At 33.4% G+C, this 12,374-nt stretch overlaps 1 protein-coding gene across 1 annotated transcript in view; it reads left to right on the top strand.

Annotated features, from left to right (window-relative positions):
• The window catches only part of LOC132708368 (RNA-binding protein fusilli), a 62,743-nt gene that overhangs the window by 33,246 nt on the left and 17,123 nt on the right, over positions 1-12,374 (top strand). Inside the window, exons 2-5 of the mRNA XM_060680664.1 lie at positions 3,241-3,470; positions 6,657-6,826; positions 8,307-8,396; positions 11,879-11,933. Coding sequence (XP_060536647.1) covers positions 3,241-3,470; positions 6,657-6,826; positions 8,307-8,396; positions 11,879-11,933 — 545 coding nt within the window. The remainder of the gene's footprint in view (positions 1-3,240; positions 3,471-6,656; positions 6,827-8,306; positions 8,397-11,878; positions 11,934-12,374) is intronic.

Below are 12,374 nucleotides of genomic sequence, written 5' to 3'. Positions count from 1 at the left end.
ATTTCGCGGTGATATTTAAACTAGCCGGCGAAAAGTTTCCTCCTTGCATTGTGTACAAAATCAAATTTCTTCACTCATCGATAAATTTGAATCGGATACGTCCTCCTCCGCCGTTGCGATGCGAGGCGAATGAAGAAATTAGACAAATATGGCACGTTTTTTACACCTACAGATGTGCGGTGTGCAAAACTAGCAGCCGGGCTTACGTACTGGATGGGCAAAAGCTACGCAAGAAGAAATCACAGAACTTACAATTGTGGATTGATACGATCTACTGACCCATTTTAGTGCTTTGTTATAAATTACTGTATAAAAAAATTATGGCTAAAGTATGGGTCAATGGTAACTTCTTACGTGTTATAAATTAATATATAAAAAAATGTATGGCTAAACTATGGAAACAAACATGAAATACACATTGCTTTCTTGTTAACGCTAAACTTCATGCGAGTCTTCTTAAGGGGCAAAAATTAATTTATGTAATTTTTACAAATCACTCTTGATCTCAGAAATTGCCTGTTTTGATAACACTGCTTAATAATATTGAAACGCCATTAAATAACGCAACTTTTTTTTAGTTTAACCGATCTTGTAGAACTCGCCGTTTCACACTCTGTCAAAGATAATCTGTATAACCATTCACTTTAGTAGAAAATACGAGAAATAAAAAAATAGAGCGCCCATGATGAAGACAAAACTATTCTGACAACTAAACACTAGAGGAATGATTTATCTCACATAAAAAAATTTCCGTGAGCGCCATCTATGGAACTGCAATGCACATTTTGATCAGAGTGAGCGTTTTTTTTGTCATACGCGTTCATACTAATGGCAGATGACTGTAGTAGGGAGTTTTTTAATAGTATATTGTGTAACAAGTGCGGTAAACGGCATTTGACTCACGAGTTTATTTGACACGAGCGGAGCGAGTGTTTAATAAACGAGTGAGTTAAAAAGTTTGCCGAACGTGTTGCATACTATGCTTTTTCTATGACCGTTAGTTTTTGGGTACATTTTCGCAAAACAACACAAATACATTCACTTACATGACTGTTAGAATTGACAAATGTCAAAATTCAAAGCGTGGGAAATATCTTCGAAAACATCCGATCGCTCCCAAATCAGCGCGGTAAAATCCCGGAAATGTCCGAAGTGGCTCGGATTGTTAATCTTCGACTATCCAAACGGTTGCTATCGTTTAGTTCACACATTATAGGATAAAAACTCTTAACAAATTTTAACCTATAACATAAATACCATGGTTCAAATATAAATAAAATTATTAAATTTAGCAGCACGATTCTAACTTGTCTAATAAATGGGGTTTAAAATTAGTTTAACATTTTTGTGAATGCGCCACGTAAATGCAAACGTTTTAATGTTTTTATTCTCGGAATATTTATGACGTAAATTGAAATGCGTAAAAAAGAAACAAATAAGATGTCATAAAAGGTTTTACGACGCATTTTCCTGACTGTGGGCAGCAAAACACTAATTAATCAGAATTTCATTGGTGCGCATCTACTGGAAAATGTTTAGACTAGTGTTCAGCGAATTCCTATCGTGTATATTGAGTCGGAATAATGATTCTGAGCGCAACATGCACTCTATCAATAAGTTAGTGCAAATTAATTCTTAATTTGCTGTAAGTGTGCTTTATAATTAATATATTTAATTCTGTATACAATATAAGTAAAAAAAAGTAAATTGGTCAACAGGTCAAAAAAAGATAGGCATTCTTAAATGGCAAAGTTAGAACAGCTTATTAGTAAAAACTTATTGATATTTGCTCCCAAAATATCTTGGGTTACTATAAGAAAACAGTTGTTGCTGTTTGTTTTTTTTTTTTCAAAGAAGCTTCCACAGGCTACTGTAATCCTTTTTACAAAACTTCTGGATTCCTCCTGCGTCGGTTTTTGCTTAGTCGAAGTTGCTGACGTTTCGCCAATCATCCTGTTGGCTTCTTCAGAGCTTGACCGAAACAGTTTCAGTCAAGCTCTAAAGAAGCCAACAGGATGATTGGCGAAACGTCAGCAATTTCGACTAAGCAAAAACCGACGCAGAAGGAATCCACAAGTTTTGTAAAACGCAGTTGTTGGTTTGTTTCTTACATATAACTTCTAAAATTGGCTTTGAACCTACACCAAAACCGTAGAAAATCTCGGTAATGACAATGTATGAAGTTTAACAAATAAAGTCTTTGCTGTGCGTTTTGCCTTTAAACCAACGAGGTAGCATGCAAATGCTTATTGCTTATACTGCCCTAACTGTTTTACAAAATAGTGGCGTGCAATTAGGTATTACTTAAAAAGATTGGCAAGAAAAATGTTATTTTGATACTTTAAAGGCTATTTGTTTCTTAGTAAATTAAGTGTGCAATTCGCCAAACCAAATAAAACATTAGTAAAACGAACGAATTGTATCGCCTAAAGAAATGGAAGCGCCATATATCAATACAAGGGTGTAGTTCCCAAAAAGACAAGTAATTCATAAAATCTCTGAAAGAAAAATGCAATCAGTGTAAGCAAATATTAATTCAAAATAAAAAAATCTCGGTCGGTTTCAAAATAAAATCCATAAATTTATCAGATTCTATTTTTCTTACAAAAGAGGCCTTTCAAATAAAATACTACTCGGGCTCTCATTTCATTTCCAATTTTAAGCTCCCGCCGCGAGCATTAACTAAGGGAAAATATTCTCGTGTATGTCCTTCTCGAAATTTAATTTTACGTGTTTGGCAGTTTTTGTTTCTATCATCCTGTTGGCTTCTTCAGAGCTTAACTGAAACTTAATTCAGTTCAGTAATACCGTAGCCTGTGGAAGTTTATTTCAAAAAAGATTAAGTTTGTTTTTAGTCATTAATTAAATTACAAAAGTCGAATTAAGTTTATCGGTGCATTGTTGTTGAGTTAGTACACGTCAAAAGTTGTGAAAACTTATTGCACGAAAATGCCCCCGATTAAGTTTTATTTTTAAGCGCCACATTTTTTTTAATTTATCACAAACAGCACAAACAACACTCCTTCGCCAAAACCTGAGTAAACGTAACCTCAAAATGTCAAACTTCACTATAAAAACGTTAGTCGCCAGATGGCAGCACTAGTTTAAGAAAATCCCGAAATATAAAAGGCAGCCCTCGTATCTAGGAGAACAAAATATTTTCGAAAATTGGCAAATATACACTTTTTGTGTAAAATACCTCGAAGAATGAAGTTTGATATATTGTGTTAACTCTTTCAGATAGTTGGTGTGCAACAGTATCCCATTCGGCCGACGGTAATTCATCCAGGACAACCGACAGCCGGTGGTGACCCCAACGGTAACGTAATAATTACCGAACAATTGGCAGCCGAGTCCACGCTCTCCGACGACCTGGTGCGAACCGCTGGACGACGTCTCGAGGATGCCCTCGGGGAATTTGACGCTTACTGCGCCTCTATACATCTCGACCCTCATAATGCCGGGTTTAGGTAAGTGCGACATGTTTGATTTATTTAATTTGCCTTTTTAATATCTCTTTTAATTAATTGCGAATTTTTTAACTGATTTTTTATGCTCATATATTTTGCGTAATAATCACGCTTGTTTACACAATTTGATAAATTTATTATTGCGTCGATTCGGTGGGGCCATCTCAGTCGACGAAATAAATTGCCGTCTTAAATAGGACATCAGGTGTTATTCATTATTCAAATAAAAAAGCCATGTGTAAGTATCATGGTAAATTTAAAATTTGATTGCAGTCATAGCCGCGCGGTCATCATTTTGTGACATCATTTGAATCATTGTTCATCTGAAATAAAGAAAAAAATATAATTTAAAGCACTAGAAACTATTGGTAGTTTCCAAAGGAATGTAGCAACAATAAAAGCATTTATATAAAACCTATTAGAGAATTACTCATTAGTAAAGCAAAAAAGTGAATACAATACAAATAAATAGGCATATTAGATTTGGGTATCGGTTATACAATCACGGTTGAAGCAGATATGACACCTATATTGTTTTTGGTTCCTAGCTGTCCATTGAATTTAGAATACCCTGCCATGTACACTTGGTAGCAGACAGTGGATGGATACTTGTTAGAGTTATCTGGAATTAATTAACCGATTATTCTCAATTAAAAAAAAAATACCGATAAGTATTGTAAATCTCTTAAGGTAGTTTTTTTGGTTTAAAATTTTTTAAAAAAAATTTACACAAGCTTACCTTCTGTGTCTGTTGGTTTCTTTGTTCTACTTATTTGAAAATATTTGACCTTGCATCCATTTTAAAACGAAAATTTCATACGCACATATGCTCTAAACGTCTGAACTTTTGAGATACAGGGCGGTAAAGTTTTCAAAATATCATCCGTTCGCTTGTTGAACTCCAAAATCTCACTTGGCATCTTCAAGGCTCGCGCTCCGAAAACACTTCGAACACGATATATATATATATATATATATATATATATATATATATATATATATATATATATATATATATATATATATATATATATATATATATATATTATTGTTTTAGGCTTCCGCGGGTCTTGCATGTGTGTTGTAAATTCTTCCGGGTTTTACTCCGTGTCTGGTCTGGCTGGCTCCAAGTGGAGGTAGTCCTCTGCTGACAACGTTTCGGCAAGATCTCACTTGCCATTTTCAAGTCGGGTCGTTCTGCTTCTCGTCTGAACTCGGCTTGAACTCTTCTCTGCATCAATATCGTTAATATAACAGCATGCAGGCAAACATTGTCTTTTTTTTACTGAAGTAATGGTTTATTTGTTTTTTTAAAATACTTTACAAAACCAAAGTACGAATACAAAGTACATAAACTCTGAGGTGTATTTTTGAAATCTTAATGTTTGGGCTTGAATGGTTGCAAATTGGATCCTTTTTCCTACCAAAAAGGCTAAATATATTTAAAAATTTAAAAATATTTAAATCACACATTTAATAACCGATGGGTAGGTCGCGGCAGACCTCAATCGTGGCCCCCTAGGTCCCCAGATTTAAATAGGTTGGAATTTTTCTTATGGGGGCACCTTAAAAGTCTGATTTATCGCACCCCAGTTAATACTGCAGAAGAGCTAAAGGATCGTATAAGAGCTTCCTGTGATTTAAGAGGTATACTTCAAATAGTGCGCGGCAATATGAAAAGAGGAAAAGAGTTAAAAGGTGTAGAACACTTTTTAACACCTTATCAGTAGCAACCTAATTAACCCAAAATATTATTTATTCTTAGACAGTCAGTGGCATGCCACTGAGTTTCTTTAAAAAAAAAAGACATTTGCATTCATTTATGAGCAGATTTGATCTCTTAATTTTTCACCATGCAGAAAAGAGGTTGTTATTTTTTTTTTAAATCAAGAAATTATATTTCTTTAGAAATGATTGGGGATTGTAAAAATAATTTTTATTTTAAAACGAATCGGTAGTGTATCAGCAATGTCTGCCAAAATAGACAGGTGAAATGCCGTACGCCGGCCACTGCTGTTTTTTTAAAAAAAAAGTGGTACATTAAATAATGCGTCTTGATACATAGTACATGTGTGCCAAATTTCATTAAAATATGTAAAGTGGTTAAAGTTAAAGTTAAAAAAATATATTTTATTTTTGAAAGCTGTACCACCCTGTCTTTCAAAAGTTAAGACGAGAGACTCAAAAATTGGCACCTTAATGATTGACATCCAATTAGAAAACACCCTCTATATGATGTGCAATAAATACTGGGATAGTAAAAAGTAATGGAACGCTTTAATATCTTGAAAACTGCCAAATCTGGAACGATAGAATGCTATACCTGGGGGTTTTTGAAAATGTAGAATTTAAAAATGCTAAGAGCAATGTGGTCAGACTTTTTTTACCACTTTTACGTTAGAGGTCATAATTTTCTTATTTTAGATGGAATGCCGTATTTAGTTTTGTTGCAATTAATTGCGGCATGTCTAATTTCGTAAGGTCTCATAATTTCAAGTTTTTTTCTATTTATTTCTGAGTCACGACAACACCGCTTTTTCAGTAGGAAGTACCGGAACGCTTCTTCAACACTGCCAAGCTGGAGCGATAAAATTCAAAATTCAAGGGGGTTTTGAACGTAGAGAGTTCCAGCTTGTTTTTGAGCATTTGATCAGCAATTTTCGAGTTTAACGGAAACAAATTTTGAAATTATGAGACCTTGCCAAATTCTACACGCACAATTTAATGCAACAAAAATAAATATGGCATTCCATTTAAAGTAACAAAATTATGACATGTACCGTAAAAGTGGTAACTATGACAATATTGCTGTTAGCATTTTTGAAATCAGCATGTTCAAAAACCCCCATTGAATTGTATCGTTGCAGCTATTTCAGTTACTTTACTGTTTCTGTATGTTTTACTAACTGTATCTCTAAGGAATCTTATAGCAGAAAAGTGCTTTCAAGAAGGTGGTTTATTTTGTTTACAATTTTTAACACGTACTAATACGTATTAGTAATTTTTTATGCTGATATACAATTTACAATAACAAATTAAGGGATAAATTATTTGCATACATATTATAAGTTGAACAAACATTCAATCATTGTTGAATTTCTAACAAATTACTCAAAATAAGCCTATGTATGTTTTCATGGGCTGTATATGTTGGTATGAATAAGTCTAATGGCCTTGTTGTTTCAGGCTAGTGACCGACGGTCAACCACCGTTACGACAATGTCTCCATCCAGAGGCTTGTCGGAAAGAATTAGAATTACCTTCCTACTACAGTCTCTTCCACGACCTACGGAAAGAAGTGGCAAGTTTTTTAGGGAAAGAAGAAGTTCCAGGAAGCGTTATCGATATGTTGGAATGTATCCTTTTTTGGTCAGACTTTTGTATTGCTAAATTAGAAAATTGGAACAAGTATTTGGTTAGTTATACACAAATCATTGATTTAATGGAAATGACTTAAAGCCGTTGCTTTGGAATTTGTTAAAATATATGTGTTTATCGGGTGCCTATAAAAACTAAATGTATTATAGAAACAATAATTTATCGCCATTTCAAGCAGTTTACTTTTTTTAACCACGCGCACCATCTGTAAGGAATCGCTCGAAGTTTAGTGGAATATACCCAGATGACTCTCAGTCGCTTCCGTGTGTCCGTTTAGGGGTACCGTTCGGTACCAGCAGATGGCCGAGTGAGTGGTCATCTTTAATAAACGTTAAACAATTGAGATTACTATTATTTACAGTACCGCACATAGTACTAATTGTTTTCCGCTAACCTGGAATAATTTAATAAGTTTTATTTTCTACAGAACTTAGTTATTTCCTGTTATATATAATGTTCAGGTGGCGCCAAATTCGTCCTGTCCTGTGCTTGACACGTGGTGTGGTAGTTAGTGAGCTACCAGCGAATTTTTAAAATTTTGGGTTTTATTGAGGGTGAGTCTCTTGCCAACAAGGAATTATTATGGGAACGTCGTAAACTTAGGAGGGTTTGGTTTATATTGTCGGGTATTGCATAAGTAAATTTTATGTTTATATCATATCATATTGCAAATAATTTTTATAAAATAGAAATAAATAGTATAAATCATAACGAAAAATAATTTAAATTTAAAAAGTCGCAATTTCATCGAAAACCACCTTTTCGACGGGAAATGCCCAAAAATAGATTTCTAAACTACCTATTGTAATAGCGAGACAGTAATCCCCGAGTCGAGCTGTACTAAATAAATTGCAGCTACAACGATTTGCGACAAATGTTTAACCCGTGCTGTATATTGATGCGACAAAAAACTTTTTTGCAGAGCAAGGCAGTTTTTATCAGGTCAGATTTCGAACAAGTAAATATTAATAGCAACTATATTTGTTTGTTCTCTTAGGTGGAAGGTACTCGGTTTAAGTCGGTAAAAAATTGTTTTAAATTTTGACAGTAACAAACAGTTTTTGCTACAAAGGTGCATAAACGGACCACGTGTAACTATTCAAGGCAGTAACAAGGCAAAGTAGTAATAAAAAGTTTCCGCGTTATCGACTACTGGCGATATGTACACGTTTTGCCACAGTTACCTGCATTTCGGCATAAAATTCTAACGATAAGAAACTTTCCGTATGCTTCGCGTACCTATAGAGAAGGTGAACCATTTCCAAAGCAACAGGCGATAAGTCAACAACGGCCTTAAACAAAACGCTATTAGTTCCGGCTGGAAAAAAGTGTCAGTTTATTTTTGTTGTGACCGTTTTGACCGCATTTGCCGGACAATCTCGGTTTCGTCGAGAGAGGTGAGTTAGTTTTGGTTATTTGATTCGATTGTGTGGGAGTTTTCCTTAACGGCTTGGTCAGTACTACAAATTAAACCGGAAAATGACAACGAATTTTATAAAAAGGAAGCGAAAGACATGGTTAATATTTTACAGAGGCTAATTATGGAGGGTAAGTAACAAAGTTTCTTGGTATTGCAAGACAGATTTTTTCCTGGAAGTTTTATATTCGACAAAGTCAATAAAATTCGAAACCGCCGAGTTTTTAATCATATGTGAATTTTGATGTTCGTTGAGTGTTTTATCGTTTCTCTATCCACCGTTCTTTTAAATTGTCACCCTCAGAAGAAGATTACACTGGTTCATGGGTACTCAACGAGCCTAAGGATTTATTTAGTTTATTGAGTGAACAATCAACCATAAAAAATACTGATATACGTTGTTTACATTTATGCCGCAATCAATTAGAAAATAGTACATATTTTATAGAAGCTCACTTAATGAATCACAAAAATCTTAAACACAACACTTAGGTATCTAGGTTTACACAGGGTGGGACAACCGGTATAGCGTTCCATTTTCTCTCCGTTTTCTGTTCACCTTGCGAATATTTTTCCATATTTTTCGATTAAAAAAAAGCACAATTTCAATTTTGATTTGTGGGTTAGTTGAAAGTGTTGAAAGCTGAAATTTTGGATGCAGTTTGCCAGTTTCTTGAATACTAGCTTTCTGGAGAGTAATAACTTCCGCGATGTACCTGTGGGCAATTAAGAAGGGCACTCGGCAGGTAACTGTCGTAAACACCGAGGATGAAAAACTTTCTAGAATGACCGCCAGGAGGCATAATCGCATTCTTACAGATAACGAAAATGAACATCATATCAAATTTGGGATAAATTCGTAGAATAGTTTGTGTGCTAGCTCTTAAGGAAAGGTAGTGAGGGGTGGCCCAACATTTTCGGAAATGAACATCAATAAATTCAGAATGGCTCAACGCATTTTGTCAAACTTGGAGTCGTTGAAAACGATCTTCTTAGGCCAAGCAACGGCTTGTTTCGCCTCTAGAGGGCGTTTGGGAGATCGCTATGAATTTTAAAAATAGAAGAATACTCAATAATAATCATTTTTATTCCAACAAATAACAGCCTCACAAATTAGTAAAAAGCACATTTCCTAACCAATAATATCTAATTAAAAAAATAAAAACAAAATAATGTCATCTTTGGGAATATTTTCATATTTTCAGCAAAATATCCATGCATTAATTTAGTGTTAAAACACTGTATTTAGAAGGTCAATAATAATTAACGAATATGATTGAAGCATTGCAATAAAATATATTACAATAATGAAAATCAATAGCACAAATAAAACACATGTTTTAATTCAAGATACTCCGTCGCATATATTCTAACAGAAAGAGTTGCGTTTTTAATGTTTTGAAAATTGAAACGGAATATATCATGGAGTTCCAAAGATGGAAAAGACTCTTTTTTTTACAAATAAGTCTACCAAAACACCATTACAATTTTTGCTATTTTGCTCTCATAACTTTTGTATTTTAACAGTAAATTTAAAGTAAAATATTTTGCTAAAATGACGATAATTTGGATTTCATAATGGCCGCTATATATATTATAGATTAGGAGAAAGATATCGAAAAGCGATTTTCACTATCGATCTATCTATCTATCTATCTATCGAGACTATTATTTGGCTATCTTTGTTTGCAATATAAGTGATGTCGATGGTTTTATTTAAAAAAAAATTATAGTGATGTCTCCTAGTTTGATAAAACCCGTTATGTTATTGGAACATCCCCACCAATTTTCCATTAAACGAAAACGAATCAAATTTTCCGAGCTTTACAGGGGTGTCCGTTTTAGATATCTATAAAACCCATAAAACGGCCGCTTTAGTGGCAAGGTTTTTCTTCCCGAGTCTTTACTTTTCGACATAAGGTCGAGTACTACACACATAGTTGGCAAAAAGTAATTTTTTAAAATTTTGAATAATTTTCATACATATCGTTTTTCTTCATTTTTTTTTAAACACGTTAATAAAACGTTTGTGTGTCAATGCAATGATTATTGTCAATTACAATGCTTGTAACATGACGTTCCATGGCTACCTTACTTTTAAATACCAATATAATCTCAGAGTACTCAAATTCATTTGTTTATTAATTTGAAGTCATTCTGCACGTATTTTCAAAATTTAAAATTTTGTTGATTTGTAAATCTTTTTCGCAGCACGAAAAATAATAATAATGTTTCGCACAATTGTTTAATTAGTTATTGCAAAATAAATTAAACATTTTAAAACAATTACACAACACAAATCTTATCAAATTTCTTCTTAAAACGTGTTTTTTATTTCAATAAAAAACTGCAATTTCAAACCTGTTTTTTTATTAATCGGAAAACGAACTTTTTTTTTTGTTTCGTTCGTCGTTGTTATTATTTATTGTGTTATCGGTTGTAATATCTCGGGATTGACACTTTCAGCTTGTATGAATAAATCGTTTTGAATATACATATACAGAGCGATGCCCGATCAACCAAAAATATACCTCAATCTAAAATATACCTCGACTATTTTCTAAGTCAATTAAAAATGTTTTTCAATGACATCTGTGTGTGATATACTTTAAATCGCAGTAGTTTTTTGAAATCTTCTACTTATTGCCGATTTAGAAGAGATTTAGGTGTTTATGAGGATTTTTAAACAAATTAAATGCACATTGCATACCATACAAATGGTTGTTAATTACATTAAAGAAGTACCAGAAAGGTAAGAAGTGTCAAAAGGTATCTACGAATTTGCGAATCTTAAAACGTTTTGTTTTAAAAAGCTTTGTTCCCGAATAAGCAAAAAATACGTAAATTTTGTAAACATCAGTGGCTTAAAAATGTGTTGCCTACCCAGAGCGCCACTGGATAACTTAAATCTAGTGAGCCAGTTTATCTTCGGTTAAATCAAGAAAAGGACATTTAAAATAATAATGATTAATAATAACGATTAAAAAAGAACACTTAATTGTACTAACCAGGTTAGGAACTTCAGAACTCATATAAGTTTGCATGTTACGTTAATATAAGGACGTGAATAAGGATAATTTTTGAGACATCGTCCTCGAAGTTTAATTGATTCCTTATAGTTTTATTAAACTAGGACATTACTGTTTATGCGGGAAGTAGCTATATAGTCTATTGTAATTTTATTTCGCAACCATATTAAAACGGTATCAATATAAACGTCGACTTGCCCTAATAAAAACGTAACAACAATATATTGATTTTGACATTTTATGAGCCAAGTTTTATAAGTCTGAGAACTTTTTTTAGTACTTGTCGAACATATAACATTAAAAATAAAGTACAAAGACCTATACAAGATAACATTTATTTTACTTACATGCGATTAAAAGACATGCGAAAGAAACAAAATTTTCCTTCGCTCCTTCTATTCACATCGCAAAAGCACTGCGCTCAGCAGGTTTAATGAACTAAGTAACTAAGTAAAAATTTTCTGGGACTGCACATTAGGCTAATTATTTGCTAATAAGGTCTTCTTCTGGGTGTTGTGCATACGAGTATTGTGTAAAATAATAGTTATATATGGGAAATTAATATCTACGCTTTAATTTTTCAGGGCATCGGTTTGATAGCCTGGAGACTATTAACCTGGTATTGGAACCTGGCATTTGGTGAGTATTTAATACATATTGTGTTAATTTTTGAACAGTCGGAGCGAACATTTTCTTTGAAAATATCCACGGGAACAGTGCTCACAAAATATGAATAACACATTATTCGTCGACAGATCATGAGCTTTTGAAGTGATAGAATTTTTGGTCTATCTCAATAAAATTCTGAACAACAGGCACTAGTGGAGTGGGTAAAAGTTATAAGCAGTCGCTTCTAAGCACCTTTGTTGCATAAATTTTGTAATAAAAATTTCGTTTCAATTTCATAATGTGCATACGGAATTACGAATGATGATATCATGGCTACACCGAGAAATTTAAAGTAAGGTCTTCTATTCTAGAGAGTCTGGTATGAGAAGAACGTCGGAAGAGTGAGCGTTATTCGTGGTGTGACAGAGATACTGCAAAATAATTATTTTACAATTTAACTTGAAATACTTG

The sequence above is a fragment of the Cylas formicarius genome, unplaced genomic scaffold (genome assembly GCF_029955315.1).
Source record: "Cylas formicarius isolate icCylForm1 unplaced genomic scaffold, icCylForm1.1 PGA_scaffold_10__41_contigs__length_53128322, whole genome shotgun sequence".
Lineage (NCBI taxonomy): Eukaryota > Metazoa > Arthropoda > Insecta > Coleoptera > Brentidae > Cylas > Cylas formicarius.
The sequence above is the reverse complement of the archived record's forward strand: the minus strand, read 5'-3'. Positions and strand labels throughout refer to the sequence as shown.